The sequence below is a fragment of the Lepisma saccharinum genome, chromosome 24, assembly GCF_977018435.1.
Source record: "Lepisma saccharinum chromosome 24, izLepSacc3.1, whole genome shotgun sequence".
Taxonomy (NCBI): domain Eukaryota; kingdom Metazoa; phylum Arthropoda; class Insecta; order Zygentoma; family Lepismatidae; genus Lepisma; species Lepisma saccharinum.
The window spans coordinates 18,345,663-18,366,986 of record NC_139252.1 but is presented as its reverse complement, the minus strand read 5'-3'; the positions used below and the strand labels follow the sequence as shown (position 1 = coordinate 18,366,986).

The following is a 21,324-nucleotide window of genomic DNA, read 5'->3' as shown; positions in this document are numbered from 1 at the left end:
TCAATTGGACTGAATTGGTTCCAATTGGAATGAATGATTCTATCTGATGCCTAATATAGCTATCAGAATGTATTGGTTTCAATCTGAATTTCAACTGAAACCATTTGGAAATTGGTGAATCTTATTCAATTGTAAGTTCGTATATATTGTAGAATCAATATGTTATGAATTCATTTATTGACTCAAAGCATAGGTAGTTTAATTCTTGACACCACATTTCCTGTGATTTAGAAGTTCATTGGAAAAACAGCACAATTGAACTGAATTTCTTCTGAATTCTAATGCACACTACTGAAGTCAGATTTATCTTAATAAATAACTATAGAACTCTTTAAGAACAAACTCAACTTTAAAGCAGGTAATAGTTGGAAAAAATGTTCATATTAGTTCTTGTTTTTTGCAATATGGAATTTCCATGGTTATTCTTATGTGTATGTAATTCAATTGGAAAAATGAGCAATATTTTTAAAATACTTTCCAATAGAAATAAATTCATTACAATTGACCATCAGTTCCAATAGACCAATTGGTTCCAATAGTGTGTCTAAAAACTCATATTTGCTATCAGAACCAATTGGAAAGGTTTCCCCATGTAATGAAGAAACTAAAAGGAACTCAATGTTCACAAAATTGTCAAAGTATTTTTCCAAAACTAATTGAAATCTTACATGGACTTATATGGACTAAGAAAAGAACTATTTAGTCCAAAATTCTCTCAAAATCTTACTAACAAAAAGCAATACATAAAATTCAAATCTAAGTAACTTCCAAAATATTTTTTTTTAAATGTTCAAATTTCAATACTTTTACCCCAGAGTTTAAGAGATCTACATAAAAAAAGGCACACCGACTCAAAGGAACTGAATGTTTTCAATATCCTTATTTTGACAACTGTGACTATTCATATGGTCCGAACAACATACAGTGGTTTTATTTATTTTCCTTCACATGCATGGCTGGCATGCAATGATTTAGGGTAGGAAACTTTCCCGCACATGGTATGGAGTTCTGCCTAAGGGAAAGTGATCACTTCTGAGGATTCTATACAATGCCAGAAAAAAAGGTGCAAATACCTCAATGTTTTTTGCGGGAATAGTGTGGATAGGTTACCTAGTGCTTTCCCATCTATTATTGCACTGATAAAGGAAAAAATTAAAGATGACAGTGTCGCTGCATCATTTAATTGGGGTTTAAGACTCACTCAAAAATGAGAACAATTACAAAGGTATAAAAATGATTAAAATTATTTTGCCAATTTTAATTATTTAAATGACTTACTTTTCTCCTAATTTTATTATGGAAAATTCCTTTCCTTATTCCTAAAAAATATGCCTTTTGTCTCAAGCTATCCACTAATCAGTGCCATTGAACATGCTCAATATGGTTGGCTTCAAATTTGTAACTTCATAGCAGCTTCCATGCTTTTCATGCGTAAGTTGCTGGTAACACTGCTTCCTCATCCACAGCCATTTTTACAATGTGACAGGAACATTGCTTATAACAGCATGCTATGACACCGGGGGCCTAGGTTTGAATCCCAGCCTGGGCCCTGTTTTTTGTGAGTGTCCCTTCATTAATTTCATCATATCATCCCTCATTAACATTGTCACAATTAGCAAAAGGTGTCAAGAGGAGTGACACTAAATAACAAAAATTACATCAAAATCAAGAAATATTTCCTACAAGTTCCATGCATACATGAAACTACTAGTAATAACAAATGTGCACTATGCCTCCACTAGGGATCAAATCTGGGGTATCATGACTACAAGATGCTAAATTTACTAGTATTTGTAGGGGAGAGGAAGGGTTTTATCCTTCTGGATACATATAAATGTAATATTAAGATTACTTCAAAAGAAGTTTGTAACATTCCACCCATCCCAACTGAAACTTTTTGAACACTGGACTTCCATGGACATTCAGCTCTCATTTTGACTACCATACCATATTCTTGACTGTTTTAACGTTAAGATATTTGTGAACATCACTACTTCGTTCCATTGCTTAATACAATTAAGAAAATGTGCCATCCCCACAACATGAAGTACAAAAGTCCTTGTTTATTGACTAGCACCCTGTTCCTCTACTCCTAAAGCACATGTTTAGGGATTAATATCACACAAAGGAAGCATAGGTAAACTGTAGGTTGTAGCAAGCACTTTCTTAAATCTGTGTTAGGCATGTCATTACTCCTGTCCTCCAACCATTTAACTATCATTAAGGTATAAATGAAGTCAGATTAGATTTATTTCATCCATGAATCACAAACATGAATTATACTGTGCATGCATGCTAAATAACATTTCTTTGTCTTTCTTCTACAATCTGCTGCAATTTTCTGCTGCACGAATGAAGCATTATTATAAAATTAACAATGGTCCCATGCTTGGTAGACTACCAATACATGTAACAACTGAAGCAGTGTCATGTTCACTTTTGGTCACTAGGAAGACTTCCATTTTCACTTTTGTCACTAACACATATCAGTGTGTCCTCCCCTTCCTCACTAACCCACTTTTGTATAACATCTGAATATACTGTGTGCTCTCTTTCTAGATTTGATATTTTATTGTTACATATTTAGTCTCTCAATCATGCAACTTGATATAATATCATATGGCTTAGAAGTGCAACAGAACAACGCAACTGAGCTTAGAACAAAGATAAAGAATGTTCAACTACACAAAAGTACATGTGCAGTCTACTTCAGTGTTGCAATATCTAATATCAAGGAGGCCCCAGTACTAAACATGCTTAGCAGAGGGTTAAAGCCTACCTGAGAAATGATCTCTGGCCAATCCCTTTGATAACCATATCCTGGATGGCAGAAGTTTCTGTGCTTCAAATCTGACAAGCTCTGAATGGGTATACTTTTCCTGACAACTGTAACAACATCATCCTGAAATATCTCTGCAAGAAATGAAAACTGAAAATTAGCCAACTTCAGTACAAAGGATGAGCAACATTCAGAGAAAGCAGTGTCAGAATTATTGTTATTTTTTAAAACTTTTAAAAATATATTAATGCAATTGGTTATAGTAATTACATCATTTTCAATCAATTTGGGACTTATTGGCAGCTACAAAAATTTTAAGCAATATATCCACACACATACATATTATACACGTACATCCTGCAATATAATATCAATTTTAAATGTATGAAAGATCATCTTTTCCTGCAAAATTAAATTTTATGAAACAATATATTACAAAGAAGAATAGTTTTGAAACAATATCCTTAGAAAAATGTTCGGATCTATAGATGAAGGAAAACAGACTGCAATGTCTATTTTCATCTCCTGGTGTAACACAATCTATTGGTAAACCTAACAGCAAAAAGGACAAGCAGATGAGGGTGCATGTTGAGACTGACTTGAAGAAAATTGGCAAGAATGGTCCAGGATGACAAAAGCTTGTGATGTTGCAGGGATTGTGTCCAACGATGCTGGAGGAGATATTCTACCTGGTGCAATGCCTTTCTCTATGATAAATCATTTAACCCTCCCAGTGCTCATCCTGGGATACGATTGCAAGTTTCTCAGGCCCAGATAATGATATCACTTTCTGGTCTTTTGTAGTTGTACTTTGTATTGTATATGGCCAGATGATGCCAGTTATATGTTGTGGCATTACTCTGTCTGTGCAGACATGTCATTTTGATGACAGTCCCTGCTTTGTGAACACCGCACTCACACATACCAACTGCATAACAATTTTCTGCAAATATATTTTATTTCTGTGCTCACTGAATTAGTGTTCACTGTTTTTAGTTTTCATTGTTCGGTAATTATATTATTTGACTCCAATAACTTACTGAGACTACTATTTCTGGTTAAATGAACTTTGGAATATGATATTCATCACGAATGAAGAACAGCAGTTCTGAGCAGAGTACCATAACAGGTAATCAGTATTATTGCAATATACGAATATAATTTTGTTGTTAGAATAAATGAGAAAAATTTTTACTGTAAGAGATATATATATTAGGCAATACATATTTATCAACTATCTTCATTATAATTAACGTGAAAAGATATTCAAAGAAATGAGGAGAAACAATAAAATTCATGTGTTAGCTCACCGTATACCAAGTACTCTGAACACTTATACCAACAGAGGGTTAATCTCCTTCTGCATTATTGCTAACATTTTGCAAGTTGTTAGAAATAGCAGGCAATTTTTTCAAAAAAAAAAAAATTCTAAATCATAATTTGAAGTGGAATAGTTTTTCTTATGACAAATCCTTCCTGCATGTTGTATTAGAACAAGCAGATCAAAGTAAATCAGAAAATATATGCTGCCCATGGTTTACATTATAAATGATTGTTACTGTTGAATGAAAATAGCAAGGGTTAACACTTAAATATTCAAACAAAATGAATTATTTAATTGATTTACCTATCAAGTTTAATATGGAATATGCAATGCAAATTTAATTTAATGATTCAACTTTTTAATTTTTTTTAAATTACAAATTCTCCACATTTCTTGATACTTACCATCCTTGATCAATCTAATCTCACCAACAACCATAAGATCATCAACTTTCTCATTATCAGATACAATCAGGAGATCCTCAGGTTCAAAAATTGCAAAGTCAGCCTTTTTCTCTGTTAATTTTCTGAAACAGTCAAGCCTGTAGAAGAAAAGATAGAAATGCTTCATGAAATTTTTTGTAATTCTAGAAATTAAACCGTTATTCATTGCCCAGAAAGTATTAATTTCAAAACCTTTGAAATTAAATCCAAAGTATTTACAAATGTAGGGAGACTCAAAAGTCAGGTTACATAGGAAGTTTCTGACTGGGTAAAGGAACATGCTAACAAAATATGAAGGCATGGATGGGATTTCCCCAAGTGGCAAATTAAGTTTCCTGACCTGACACCAATGGATATTTTCCCTTTGGGGTCTACTCAGTTATAATTCAGGATATCCAGCATCTGAAGGAACATACTGTGTAATGTGCAGACATGATTATGCTGGACATTCTGCAAAAGGTTCTGGAGAACTGGAAACTTCGTGTGCACAAATGCATTGATGTTCAAGGTGCACACATTGAAGATATACTATAAATCCCTATGTAACCCGACTTTTGACTCGCCCTGTATAGTTGATAAGATTCTGTCCTCTAGTTTTAATATGCAAGTTCTATAGAAGCTCTTTTTTTGCATGGATTTTTATTTAAAGATAAGTAGCTTCCTTTTGTGACCAAAGTTATGATTTAAAAAAATGATTGTATTCCTCTGGTAGGAACACAGTGAACTACTATGAACTTACTAAGGTTATGAGGTGCTATAAATTCAACAAGAAATAATTAGGACAGATTTTGTTTAAGCTAGTATTAGTAAATTAGTATTATTTATTATTCAGATAAATGTGAAAGTACAAAGCACATATCTGACTGGTTATTTCGATGCTTGTATTTTCATATTTAGAATTTTCTTTTAGCTACAGTATTGTTAGGTCAACCATGTACATTTACTCAATAGTTTTCCAGATCAACTGGTGGAGTTAATTTACATTGCATTATGGTGTTAGGTTTGTCATGGTAAATCTAGTGATAATATTTACATGAAATTTAAAGTGTTGCTACAGCAATTTTTGCTTTATCTGTAGTAGTGTTCAAGATAGAAATATCCAATAACACTAGAGTGGACTTTGAAACTCAAGAATGCTAAGGCTAAGGCATAGTCATTATGATGACCTTACTCCTTTTGCTTTATAGGAGCAGCTTTATTGGCAATTGAAATTTGCTAAAAACATAATTTGTCACTTGTAGTATATTAGTGACAAACCAAAAAGTATTGATATAATTTAACATTCATAGTTACATTTAAAACAGCTAGTTCTTTGATATTTTTCACAGATTGCTTTGGAGCAATGTTGCAAACACTTTTGTCATCCTCCTCTCCTTTTATGGTTATTCGGAAGTTTCATAGATGGATGCTGTGTCATGAATTGTCAAAAGCAGCAAAACCACATTTTTTAAAGTTTTGTTTTGCATAACACAATTTATTTTTCCTTGAGTGTCATTCCATACAAAATCAACACAGCACACAACCTGACCATCTCAGATATTCATGAAATTCAGGGAGTTGAAACTATGAATGTAACATAGTAACTGAAAATTTTGAGACTCTTGCATCTTGTTGTGAACAGCAGGATATATCACATGCCTTAGAAGGGACTGGAATTCCTCACCAAATACATATTTTATAAATAAACTTGGATCCATTGAGTGCAGGGATAAAAACATGTGGAGTTCAAATTAATTTTATTTAATGAATCTAGCATTGACACTTTCAAACACAATTGCATGTTTTGAAGTCTGTTTTAATGCAAAAGACCATTATAAATATAAAAATAAGTTTTCATCCATATTCGCAGACAATATTCACAGAAAAGTACATATTACAGGTGCTGACCAAAATATATTAAAGATATTTTTATTTTGAAGAAGTTCAAGTTTTTTCTTTGGGTGAGAAATTAGTGGGCATAATATTAAAGTATAGCCACATTCCTACTTATAGTGATATACCTACACAATTTATGTTTAACCACTAATACCAAAAATAGGGTTTTCCAAATGTTATTAAAAAAAAATGTCTTCATTCAAGTGTCAAATTGCACTGTGAAATCTTCATTACTTCATTCCATTAATCCCAGATATTTATCAGATTTAATCTCATACATTGCCAAGAATTTGTAAGTGCTTGTAGGTGACAAACCATGCATATTGTCAATATTTCAAGCTACATCAATATTAATTACCTGTCTAAACCAATAATGCATTCTGCTTCACTAGTTTCACCATCAGCAAGGATAGGACAATACTTCACTTGTTTTTTGCTGTTTGGGACATTCACTGTGCAGAATTTATCTGAAAGAAACATCGAAAGTTAGCATTTCTAAAGTGAAAATATTGAAGTAAAACAAGTACCCTACCTAAATGCATGGCCATGAAAATAGGCAGCTGGGCAGAATTGCACTGGTGCCACATATGGGAAAAGAAAAGTGAGAGCAGGACAAAAGACACTGGTTGCCACACACGTCAAGCGGGCTGAGTTGCCTAGTTCGAGCATCTGACACTTGTCGGGCCGGGGCACTTTTCTCTCATCCCTGACATTTCAAACAAACACTGTCCATTTGTATCACATGGATTACGAAGACCAACTCTACAATGAGATCTTTCATTCTCTTAAAACTCAAACAGATGGTTGTGCTCCGACATGGCAACAGTGCAAACTTGCCACCTGCCTAATTTCATGGTGGTGCGTTTAGTTGCTTTAATGAGTTGATTAATTTATAATAATTTTCAGAATCACAGTAAAAGTATCAAGCTGTGACTTGTGCATTGCACTATGACTTAGGGGCAGAAGGGGTGATGAAGTAATTAAATCTCTTACACTTTTTCAATCTAAAATACCTGAGATAGTGTAATCAATGCCAGACTTCCAACATTGGCACACCAAAAGGTACCAATTTATTAGAGGCTAGGTGAACCACAGAGCTACTTTATACAGGGATATTTCAAAATTCCCCTGGGTCTCCTGTATGCTGACATACTACCTGCAGAACCATAACAATAATGAATTTTTCAACCATTTTCCCATTCTTTTAGAAAATTATTCCTCAAATTGGCTTCAGCTTATAATGAAACAAAGTCATTAAAAATCAAAATATATTTTTTCAAGCAAAGTTTCTTATATGCAAATTCTACTCAAATATTGAAAACTTCATAAGTTGCATTCACTAGTACATTAAATCATTGAATTACCACTAATTACACATACATATTGAGGTAACTTTCACTATCAGACAGCAGCGGCACCAGGATTAATTATCTAGGGGTACTTAGGGGATGCAGAAAGAAATTGAGGGGGTGTGATGCTGAAAATAAAGAAAACTTGAAACACTCATACAACCTTTTAAAACTGGGGGAGCAAGGTGCCAAAACTGGGGGGGAGGGCAAGGGCAGTTTACTTTCCCTTGGTAGCTAAGGTTTAGCATAGTGCGGGGGCAAAAATAGTAAAAAGAGCAAGAGCGGGGGGCAACTACACCCCTAATCGCCACCTCTGATTAACATAAATTAATGACAAAGAAATTATATGTGTGAAGTGTATAACTTTAGATTGACATCCATTTTCCAGGGAGGCTATGCCCCCTTGTCCTCCCTGGATGTCCATGATGATATGTATTAAGTCTTATGATCCAAGAAAGTGGTCATACAGTGCAAACATTCAGATACACATTGCAGTCTTATTGAACTATGTGGTGAAATACCAAATTAAATTATCCTTGCCTTTAAAAACAATTTTTGAACATTTTCAATGTAACCAATGGAAGTTTCAGTTTGCCACTTCAGGACAAAACTCACAAGTGCACAGCAACTTGGTCTTTGTTAGAGCTTCATGTTACAACTCGCATTAAATACAATTTCCCGAGCATGACCAGGTGGTGATGATACCTTTGAAAGCAGCTGAAATTTTTGCTTCAGTGCGAGGAAGAACAAGCAGGTGGAAAATAAACCGTTTATCAACAATGAAAAAAAGAAACATAATTCACATTAAGCTATAGGCAATTATCGAAAACCAAACAGACCACTTGAAGAAACAAAACAAGGAATATTCAAAACAATAGTGACTAAATTAGAAAAACTGATCTTTATAGAGGCTGCCACCAGTACAGGAAAGTATGTATATCGGAATCTCTTTCAGTGCTTGTCTGTTGCAATAATAACTGCCTTACTTCAGTACCTAATATTCGGTGCTCAATATGACGACATGACATAATATAATATGACACTAAGGGTTAGTGTTTCCAGTTGAACGTAGGCAGTGCTGAAGAAGGTGCGTAAGAAAATTAAGGGGTGCGCAAGCACCCCTCGTGCCCTCCCTGCTATCAGACCCACTGTGGCCTAGTCTGTAGGCTGTGACTGCTATGCGGGAGACCCAGGTTCGACTCCCACGATGGTCTGGCCTTGTCCCCTCAAAAAAGGGGCTCTGGGGCTCACCCAACCTCGAATCCAGTGCTTCCCAACCAGGGTGCCTTGGGATGTCACGAGATTGGCCTAGGTGTGCTGCAAGATATTTTAGGGATAAACAAATAAAATAAATCAAAGAATCAAATAGAGCTTGCTAAAAGAGATTAATTCATTGATCTCTGTGCTGATTACACACTCAAAGTTCAAGTTAAGTTTACCAAGAGTGAGGCTTGGACTGGCAGAGGAGTACCCTAACCTAGTGAAACAATGGACGTACTTTTGCTCTTTTCGATTTCATATTTGTGCGAGCAAGCCTTCTCTGCTATGGCGACAAAATCCAAGCAAGAAATAATAAAACAAAACTGAGTGATTTCCATTGTAGTAAACTGAATTCTATTTTGACGTTTGTTCCTTATATTATATTTTAATGAATTAAAAACATTAGTACTGGAGTTAGTATTTATTTGACAATAAATGTATCTTGCTCCTGATAACATATTCCACTTTGATTTAAGTTTAAAAATTAAAAAAATCTAACAATGGTGACCCAAGTTTAATTCCAAAGGATGTCTGAAATCTAAGAAGTTTGGGAATCCCTGCTCAAATCAATGGGTACCTGGGGGCAACCCTGGGGGATAAAGGTAGCTGGAGTGTGGTGCTGATTACATAGCCTCCAAAATCGCAGAGATCGAGAATGTGTGGGATCGTACTCCCACACCTAAATGTGCCTTCATGACAAGGTGCTTATGCATATTGAACTTTACCTTACCTTCATTATCACCACTTTGAAAAAAAGTCACCATATTTTATTTCTGTGCGTTATTTCATAACGGGAGTATGCAAAAAGTTGGACAAGTTTAATGTATTCTACAAGATATGACAACTAGTCATTCCTCAAGTCTGTGTGTTAAGATTGTGTTAAGTTCCTTATGGTATTCATAAAGTGACTTGTCATGTGATGCATGAAATTCCTTCTTGCATGGAGTGGAAGGCAGGTTTGTTCTGTGAAGATAACCTGCTAGCTGTAGAAAATTCAGGGGCATGGTACTTCAAATTGTACTAGTTCAGGAAGTACTACAACATGGGCCACATTCATTAGATAAGAATATGCACTAATCAAATGTTTGTAACTATCCTTTTAAATCTGGTTGAAAGCAGGTATTTTGTTATTTCTTTATAATGAAAGCTCAATACAGCAGATACACCTTTTACAACATTGTAGGTAATGTAGCATTACCAGTACAGTATTATTTAAGTAAATCAGTCAGACCAAATAAGGACAAAAAACTAAAACATAATATACACCCACATGGAATTTTTTCCAATTGGTTGAGATAGCCAATATGAGATTTTAGGCACTATCAGAACAGATTGGTCAATTGAAATTAATTTTGTTCTATTGGAACCAATTAGTAAATTGTAATGAATTAGTCTCAATTGGAAAGTATTTTATTGTTTTCAGTATATTGCTATGTAAAACACTGTTACAAGTAATGAAAAATTCTTGTAAAACAGTAAATGCAATGGAAAAATCATAAAGCAACTAAAATAAATCTCTGGTAAAGTATGTAGAATTTGCTACTTAGGAAAACTTTCACATAGGCGTACATTTTTTTTTCAAATATATTAACACGTTTTTTTTTAAGTCTGTAGCTTCATTGTGCTTAACGTTTATAGAAAATCGAAAAAAATACTGTTTCAGTCATAAATTGACATGTTGTTCTTCCATGCAAAAACAGAAAAAAATTAATTTGTAGCAATGAAGAAATCAGTCACAAAGAGGGCATGCAGCAACAAAGTTAAAGAATGTAACAATCCATCTAAACGTGTGAAAGGTAATGATAATAACATAAGGAACATTGTCATATACACAGACAGTCACGGGTGTAATCTAGCTCCACAAATACATGGACGTACACCAAACACGCACTGCAGTGCTATTGTGAAACCTAGTGCAAGAACTGAAGAGGTCACAAAAATAATAGTTGAAGATGCGAAAACACTGGGTGCAAAGGATCACGTGGTCATAATAAGTGGTGAAAATTGAAAAACAACGCAATTGCCATCATCCCAAATCTGTTGAATACTCTGCAAAGGATAAATCACACCAACATAATCATTGCAAACATTCCCCACTGCCATGACTTAATGAAAAGCTCTTGTATAAATTCAGAAATTACCAAAGTAAACAGGATATTAGAGAAAGTATGTAAAGCCTTCAAAAATATCAAACTTTTGGATTTAAACTCAATGGACAGGGCACTCCACACGCAGCACGGCTTACACTTTAACGGAAGAGGAAACAATTGCATTTCTCAAAGGATCATGGATATAGTTAATGAAGATTATACAGACTGTTCTACTATCCTCTCCCTTTGCAACAACCCCCCCCCCCCCTTCTACAGTGAACGTGAAATACAACACAGTGCTAATTCCATGCAACAGTGGTGATAGTGATACAGCAATGTTCCAAAAAAATGCCATATGTAGGCAGTGGTGATGATCGTGATAGTTATATGGAAATATATCATAAAGTGCCAGATGCATGCAATGGTGTTAATGGTGGTAGTGATGTAGAAAAAGTTCAGAGTTCAAAGATAAATACTCCACGTACATTAAGATCCTCAGAAAGGGTAAAGCATCTGTCCCAAAAATTTAATGAAGATTTTTTATGGTAAATCGTAACAAAAGTGAAAGAAAAACTTCAAAAGAAAGCAAATTCTTCCTCAATCTAAAAGATAAAATGACAAATCTAGAGTGTCTATAAAGCAGCCAAGTGGTAATCACTCATTGTAATGTGCAGTCTTGTTCCAAAAATTTATGAACTACAGTGTGTTACTTTACTGCATGATTTTGATATTGTTGCAATCTCTGAAACCTGGGCTATATGCCAACGTCATCTATCAACCTACCAGGGTATGATCGTGAAAAAATGATCAGATGCATAAAACCGTAGGGCCGTAGCCATTTACATGAAAACAGAACTGAGCTTTCGCATTGTAAGTTATAGTGACTTGGACAATGACAGTGATGTTGAATATATAAGCATTATTGTAAATAATAATAGTAAAAGGATAGGTGTGTGTATTATATACAGAGCACCAAACATAGCATACACAAAACTCTCCATTGTAGAAAATCTACTCTGAGCTATACCCTTGTGTAGACACCCTCTTGATGCTGGGTGACTCAAACTTGTGACTTTTTAAAACACCAATCAGACACTATGTATTTAAAAGCAATTTTTAACACATTTGGCCTGACTCAAATAATCTACAAACCCACCAATGTTGTTCACAGGTCGAATGTTGAATATAGGTACTTCTGATCACTGTCTCATGTGTCATTTGTGAGAAGCCCATGAAGCAGATGAAATATGTTACATATCGTGACTTTTCTAATTTTGATAGTGATAAATTCGAAAATGGTATGAAAGTCGTAGATTGGGAATTACTGAAACCTATCCATAATATAGGAGACAAAGAAAACTATTTTAAACAAAATCATAAGTCTCTGAAATTCATGAACCTACCAAAACGACAAGGGTAGAAAAAAATATACTCCATATATCACAGATCCAAAACTAGTAATGAAACTGGGATAATGCCTTACGTAGATTTAAACTAACAAATAACCCACATGACTGGCTACATTACAAGGATCTCCTTAACTTCACAACATGAATTACAAGGCAAGAAAAGAAAGCATATTTCACATTCCATATAAACAGCAGAAATATGCACACATATGGTACCTGACAAAAATTAAAAAGATTTAGGTATTGTTGATAAAACTACAAATAATATTGATGCCCTTCCATCTAATCTTAGGGATGCAGATGTTATAAGCAACCATTTTGTTAGTGTAACACAGAATCTCAATTTTTCTGAAACACTTATCCGAAAACAGCACAATTACTTCATGACAAACAAGAATGACAATACCACAGATTTGTGTTTCACAATTAAAACAATAACAGAACTTGACATATATAAGGCAATACATAGTATACACTCAAATGCAGCTGGAGCTGATAAAATCACAGTTTAAATGTTCAAGTTATCACTTCCCTTTGTACTGCCTGCACTAACACAAATCATCAATTTCTCTATCTGCACTGGAGAATTTCCATCCATATGGAAGGAAACTCCACTAGCAAAGAAGAATATTCAAAGTCTTCATGACTTTAGACCAATAAGCTTGCTGCCCGTTGTCTCCAAAATTATTGAAAAAGTAGTGTCAGCAACTTACCAAATTTGTTGTTGCCAACAATATATTACCAGAATTACAGTCAGGTTTTCGCAGTAAACATAGTACAGCCACTGTACTCTCAAAACTAGTAGATGACTTCCTTCATTTCAATAGTCCTAGAACTCAGCAAAGCCCTCGATAGTGTACGGCATGATCTACTTTTAGCTAAACTCAGATATTATAACTTCAGCCCATTAGCAATCAAGTGGTTCAACTCTTATCTTACAGACACCAGAAAGTACAAATGCCTGGCACTCCACTATCACTTTCAAAATCTGTGCCAATAAAAACTGGGGTGCCTCAGGGATCAATATTGGGGCCATTATTGTTTACATTATACACAGCAGACTTATCGAAAGCAATACAAGCATGTACATATATCTATGCTGATGAGACAGATATACCTACCCAGCACGCCAACTTCAGTTCAGACGTGATGTTATGGTACTCAACAATGAATTTGAAAGAATTTAAATTTTGTGTGATTCCAATGGACTGATATTAAACCCCAACAAATCCACATACATATTTCTGGGGATGAGACAATCAATTACGAATGACAAGTATAACTACATGGTCTTGAAAATACGTGTGACATGCATACTGCATAAAACATCTAAAAGCCTGGCTTTGGTGATTGATAGTTCTCTTACTTTGACAGAACACATCAATGGACTGTGTAGAAAAGCATTCTACATTCTCAAATTTATATTAGGTCTCAAAATTATCTAACTGGAAAAAGTTAAACTGAAGCTCGTTGAGCACTAATTGTGGTCACTAATTACTGTGATGTAGTTTATGGCCCTGGGGTCTCAGAGATAAAAGGAAAATTCAGGTGATGCTAAATCAACCAACAAACCCAATCTTGAATCATCATTGAATGTCTTTTACTAACTAGCTTCTCACTAACGACCCACGATTAGAATAATTTGCCCGTACTACAGATGATGTTTTGTAGTCCTCAGATTGTTCATGATGTTTTAAAACCATCCACATTCAATGCTTTCCAGTTCTTAAAACTGGCTATAACTTCACGACGATTACAGGACATAATGAATGAGAAATCGCGAAATCGCCTATGTCCAGGTCCGCGCTCGAATCTTGAACGAGAGAGACACATATATACTAAAACAAATTAATATTTGTTAGTCAAGTTGGTATTATAAGCAGGAAAAGATATTTCATGCAGAATACACCACTTAGAAAAGGTGAAAATCGTCATACCCGTAGAAATGAACTCTTAATTATTCGATATTTCATTAACTTCAGTTGGGGGCATGCACGGGGGGGGGGGGAGGCTACCCCCTCTGGCGTCGTCAGTGATATGTACCCAATATGGCCTAGTAATATATTTTGGTCTTTCACATCCAAAAATTTAACAAATTGTAAAGAAACTACCACAATGTCCCTTTTGTAGGTAGATAAATGTGACACGAGTTACACAAATAAATAACCGTTAGGGACGTGTCATAATTTGTCACCAGAAGACCTTTGATTACATATCCCAGTCTGGGCAAATGAAAGGTCCTTCATCTTTAGAGACTCCCAGACACTACATGAACATAAGAGTAACAAATTTGCAATGCCCTTCACGATATATTCCTATGTAGGCCATATTGAGTCCACCTTAAATAATGTTAGTTTTTCCTTAGTTTTAAACAACTTTAGATTAAAGTCTAAACTAAGTACATTGATGTAAAGTATAATTTATGAGCTATCATAATATGGACTAGAGATATAAACACCTTTCACTTGGAAGATTAGTAAGTAATAACTTTACTATGCAATATTTGATCACGTAGAACACAATCAAGGTCCAGTTATTTTGCTTCTTTGTCCTCAAGGTACAACCAACATGTTCAATCATGTCACTGACAGTCTAAATGACATACTAGCGTCATCCGTTGAATTAACTATGTAACTGCTTGGAAACAGCAAATAGGTCACATTGGGTACTAGGCCATATTGCGTTCAGGTACCTTATGTCTTCGTGATGCTGTAGGTAATGTTAAGATATTTGTGCTCTTCACCACGCACCTAAAATATTGATTGATTGGACAATTGTATTGAACAGTAATGCCCTACATGATGTAACGCATAACCAACGAAGGGGATAGTTCGAATTCTTAAAGTCTGTTATGATATGTCTGTTCCTTCGTAATGAATATTATTGATTCCCTCACCTCCATTCCCCGATGCGTCTAAAACCAACAATTACAGGCTACTGTTTCTTATCGCGCTGCAATGGTCGCTTCCCCACTCCCCTTGGCAGTGTGTAAGCCGCCCGCCGTAAGTCTGGACAAGAGCTATAATGCATGCACAATATATACCTTCTGTTGCGCGAATCACTGCAACCGGTGATGGCACAGCGGTTCGAATCCTACTTTCAACTGAAGGTCCAGCCCCGATTAACGAATACTCCCACTACAAGAATAACATACGCAGTTATACAGACGAAACCTGCTTCTTTCAAATAAAGAGAATTAAAACATATCTAAAGAAAACTCCACTCGCACAGTCCCGTTAGTCAGATAAGCCTCAGCCTCTGAACTTCAAATCCTAATTTCGATTCTAGTTACGATCAACAATCTTTTTTCCACCGCTTCTTCCTTCCACTTCGATTTCCACATTAAGTATTTTATTTATGTGTGTGCGCGTGTGTTTCAGTGCCGTAGCTAGCCTTACCAACCAGGCCAGAATATTGCATCCGTGGCACGTGGCGTACCTAAGGGCGTTGATAGGAGTCATACCCCTATCTACCCTTTGGTAAAGTAATCCTATAAAAACTTCAACGGCAAGAAAATATGGCAAAATGATGGCTGACTACTAGAGTTGGAAGTGGTAGGAAAAACCTGCCGCTTTTTTTTTTTCAGAAAAAAAAAAAAGGTTTTAAAACAGAACTGCTGCTTGGAAAAAAAAAACTTTTCCACAGCTTCCCCCCCCCCCCCCCCACCAAAGCAGTGACTGCGATTAGGGGAAGCGAGGAGAGGCAGTTCCTCTCCCAGTTTTTGCCACTTTTGCCCCCGCACTATGCTAAACCTTATCTATAAATGGAAACATACTGTCTTTGCCCACCCTGGTTTTGGAATCCAATCGCCACCACTGCCGCAAACTGTTTCAAATCAATGAAAATACGTTACTTGGAAGATTTTTTCTCGTTTCATAACTATCATCTTTCTACTGTAAAAAACATGTCTCAATTGAAAATGCAACTTTCCATTGCAGTAGTTGCAAAAATACCGGTTTTTTTGAATGGATGGTTCCCCCCTCCCCCCAAGTGTTAACTTCATATTTCAGTAGGCTTATTAAATATAGCTACGTAGTATGTAAACACACAGAACTAGAGTACTTATGTACATATTTTGTAAATAGAATCCAATAGTATGATAGCCTACATACTATATACTGCATACAAAGTATGAATGGTAAAGTTTTAAATTGTCTTGAAACGTATTAGCTTAATATTAACATTTGCTTAATTTTTTGTGACATCAACGGAAACTCATCTGGTCGATAGGGCTAGAGAATCTTATCAACGGCACAAGTTTGCGAAAGTGAAAGTTTATTTTTATGCTCAGATAGTCTAAACAGGATTGGGCCTACAGTTTTAAATAGAACCCAAATCTTTATGCAATATGCCTCCACTGAGGATCAAACCTGGTACTCATCCATGTACCACTATATGTACGTAATTTCCTTTCCATCTGTAACCCGACCCATCCTATAAGTCTCGAATTTAGGAGAATAAAATAAGTAGGAAGACATTTTTTATGAACAAGTAATCTGGTAATTTTACTGAACCATAAGGGGAGTGTTTGGACCCGTTGAACCCCCTCTCCCTTAAATACGCCCATGCCACTATGCCATTGGGTAGATCTACAACTCTCGCAAAAGCTCGTAAAAAATACAAATGGTGCAAAATGCGTGCTTCCGATACATTTTAAGCAAAAAGATCCGATCATATTCTTCCATTCTTAAATAATAAGGTTCTTACCATGGCAAACAGAAGGAAGTTGCACTATCTGTTTCGTACGCCGCATATTGACAGAAGGTAAACCGCAGTATCAGTTTGAGAAGATTCATTCCAGGGTTGGCATGTTTAAAACAAAAGTGTTTAAAACACTGTTTAAACGTTTAAAACGCACGGCTTTGTTTTTTTACATATGTTTTAAACGTTTAAAACAATTTGATTTAAACATGTTTTTTTTACAAGTGTTTAAAACACATTTTGGTGGTAGATATTTTATAGTCTGATAATTTTTTTGTTTGGCAACCCTGTTTTTCATTGAATCTTTGTCAATTAATCCGTGCTACAGCGCCTTGAATAACGTAGTGTGGAAAACGACCCAAGAAACTGGTTCCCCGAGACGATGACATGTAGATGGCAGTGCGATCGACCCAGGTGCTAATTTTGTTATGAAAGTAATGCGGCTTAGTTAGTTTTTGGAATATATTGTGTAGATTTGTTTCTCTAGAAAGGCGGTAAGTGAATTGATGGAAACAGTTATATTTGTGGAGTGACGAACTGGCATTAATTTGGAAAGAAAAGTAAAATAAAATTAATAAATAAATAGCATGCGTAACACAAGAAGAAACATCGCAATGTGATTCCGGACGTCAGGTCTTGGACTGTGTATTAGAGTTTATTTTTCTATGTTATTAGAATATAAATAGTATCCTGAGAGATTTCATACCGTGGCGACAAACCACAAATGTCGCTTGAAAGCGAGCAGTCGGAAATCAATGCAGCCTTTCGAACCGTAGGGACACAAGCTCTGACTGCACCATTTCCTCAAGGAGATTTTACACCAAAGCGACACGGGTCCTTCGGTCCAAGGCAACTTTCACACAGAAGCGACACATGTTGCTTGGAAACGAGCCAATCAAGAACAACATTTCACATCGTAGCGGCATGACGGGAAGCACAGGCCAGCGTTAGGTTGGTGAAATCCTCAAGCGATAAGTGTCGCGTGCCGCTTGTCGCTTTGGTGCGCAATCTCACTAAAGCAAGACACTCATTGAATCGCGTATGCGCGAACAACAAACCACAGCAACATGTTGCAAGCTATTGAGGAAATGGCCCAGTTTGATCGACGCAGAAGCGACAAAGCGACACGTGTTGCTTATCGTGTCGCCTAGATCTGTAGTTGTAATGTGCGGTTTATCGTGTCGCCTATCTGTTGTTCGCAAGCAACGCTTGCTAATAGACTGAAGGCACCATGTCGCTTGTCACTTAGTTGGGAACTCCCCCTGTAGCGCGTCGCTTCGGTCTCAGCACCCTTCCTTTAAGGAGCTTTCCGACCGAAGTAACAAGTAGCACGCGAATACGCCATATGAACGTGTCGTTTGCTGTTTGGATCCTCATGTGCAATGAATGCTATTTTACAGTCTGGAAGTGTGTGTCACTAGTGTGACAGTGTGAACATCCCGTGTCGCTTGTCCTATTGGTTTGAAAGTTGCCTTACAATCATGTCGATGGCACTAAGAAAGTTTTGTGGGGTTCCCCTTGTCGTTTCATGCAATCATTATCATCATCGGCGCGATTAGTTTAAAGCGGAAGAAAAGAGACAGTAAATATCAAAAATACAAATGCTTCAGTGTGTATATCTTTAAAAGAAATGATGATGATAATAATAACGAACCTAATTCATACACAAAAATTTAGTTGCCAAGAGCATTCCACGCGTATTTTTTCTCCCGTATTATTAACGAAAGTATGACGATAACAGGACGTGGTCGACTGTCTAGAATGTTCGTTAATATCTTCGCGACCACTGTACCAAATATAATATCAATTATCACATTCATAGAAATGCTTCATGTAAAAGAATCAGACGTTGCAGCGAAAACTACATTTACTTCCATTATAAGCAGTCGAATACCAAGCACCGGGGTCAACACCAGCGCCTCTAGCGGATCATTTTCAAGTGGAACCAGCGAGAGAGGGCAGAAGCATGCCGTTTTCCACACTACGTTATTCTAGGCGCTGTATCTGTTCTTTACAGTCTCACTTATCGCACAACACTTGAGCAATCTAATGTTCTGCCGTTACGGGAGAAAGCTTTTTAATTTTAGGCTCAATGCCTATGTTGTTAGGTTAGGCAGGCTAGCTATGTATGCACAAGGTAGCAAAATTGTTGTGCGACAAGAAAGACCCGTGCTTTACTGTAGAAATTGAAACCTCTCAGTTCCTTGTTTCGTATCGTCCTGTAAGTTTGAGACTGGTGGAAGGTGGAAATGGAATCTAATATCTAAATACACAATGCGTGATTTTGATCATGACGTGATTTTTTTTCTTTTGCGATACGATTCATTCATTGGTCTGTATAACTGAATGAAGCGCAGATGCTTACTTTTGGTAACATAATTTTGTACTTTGAAAGATAAATTCATTTGCTATATAAACTGTTCAGGCAGCAGGAAATATTTCACCGTGACTTTTTCAGGACGAGGATAGTAATTCTATAATATTTAGTTTCTTGAAATTTAGATGAATATAAATCCTAACCTACTTCATTAGTGGCGGAAAAAGGGGGGCTATTACCCACAACTTTTGTCCCTGCAGTCACGGGCGCCGACTTGTCAAAATTATTGGGAGGGATCTGATCACTTAAATAAATTAATGAATGACTCACTCTCTCCATTTTTAAAGTTTTGGCCTCAGTGTTCGGAATCTCATAAAAGCTAGGGGTGTGCGAGATCCCGAAAAGTCAGGACCGGGATCGGGGAAAAAATTTCCCGTTCCGATCCAGACTTCGGGAAATGATTTCCCGAATTTTTGGGATCCTGTGCAGTCGGGAAATGCCGAATTGTCATTTGAAAATGTCGTTATTTCTCGACGTTTTCTGCAAAGTCAATTTCTGGAACTTACCGTAAATTGTTCGTTTTTAATCCAGAAATCACTTAAAGTGAAAATGACGTGTATAATTCGAGATTTTCAGAGCTTCGGGAAATTTTGAACATTTCCCGACTCAGTAGGGAAATTGAAAATTTTTCCCGTCCCGATCCCGTCCCGCACACCATTAATAATAGCCCATGAATTCCTCAAAAATATTTTTTTTATTCACAGTTCGAATGCAGAATATTAATTGTCCACGGATGGATATGTCGTAAGTTTCGTCAACCATAATAGCAAAATATTCCTGACTTTTATTATCTGCTTCCACAAAGCGTGAAACAGATCTCCCTAATATATCAATGATCTCGTTCTGAATGTCATGCGAGAGCCATTTGTAGCCCGAACGTCCCATCCACTACCCTAGTTCATGCACATCGTCTTTTGAAACTTTTTTTTTAGTAAGAATTTTATCAATACTCATAATTACATACGTAGTATATACTAGTAATAAATCATGCTTTTTGCTGTCTCTGGTCATAGCCTCCCCAAAGTTCATGGTTTAGCGGTTTCAGTCCCCCAAAGTTGATGGTCTAGAAAATTTTAAATGTGTATTAAAAGTTAAGTTCATGTGGCACAATTAAAAGAGTAAACTTTACAAGAGAAGCAAAATAATACATTAGATCCTCTTAAGCAAAATTATTTGGGGGGCTCTGCCCCCACATTGTTAATATTGGGGGGCTCGAGCCCCCCAAGCCCCATGGAGTCTGCGACTATGCCTGCAGTAGAGGTGTGCGGGATCCCGAAAAGTCGGGACCGGGAAGAACATTTCCGTCCCGATCCCGACTTCCGGAAATGACGTCCCGACTTTTTGGGATCCCAAGCAGTCTGGAAATTCCGAATGGTCATTTTAAAACGTCGTCAATTCTAGACGTTCTCTGCATTGTGGTTTTGTACCAGAAGTGCAAAAACAAGCACTTAAGATGGAAATTACGGGTGGAATTCGAGATCAAGAGCTTTGGGAAATTTCGAACACATCCCGTCCCGAAAATTTTCCGACATTTTTTGGGAAATTGAGAATTTTCCCCGTCCCGAATGTCGGGATTTAAAGAATTTCCCGTCCCGACCCGAAAAATTCTGTCCCGCAGTATGGTAAACCTTATCTCCAAAGGTAAATAAACTGTCCTTGTCGCCAATGTACTCATAAAAATGAGTATTATTTCTCTTTAACGACTTTAACTATAATT

General features: G+C 36.3%; 1 protein-coding gene across 1 annotated transcript in view; it reads right to left on the bottom strand.

Moving 5' to 3' along the window:
* Positions 1-21,324, bottom strand: part of LOC145977965 (transferrin-like) — a 93,125-nt gene that overhangs the window by 60,404 nt on the left and 11,397 nt on the right. Inside the window, exons 2-4 of the mRNA XM_083110309.1 lie at positions 6,780-6,888; positions 4,508-4,644; positions 2,780-2,913 (exon numbers count right to left, since the gene is read on the bottom strand). Of these exons, the coding sequence (XP_082966435.1) occupies positions 2,780-2,913; positions 4,508-4,644; positions 6,780-6,888 (380 nt within the window). The remainder of the gene's footprint in view (positions 1-2,779; positions 2,914-4,507; positions 4,645-6,779; positions 6,889-21,324) is intronic.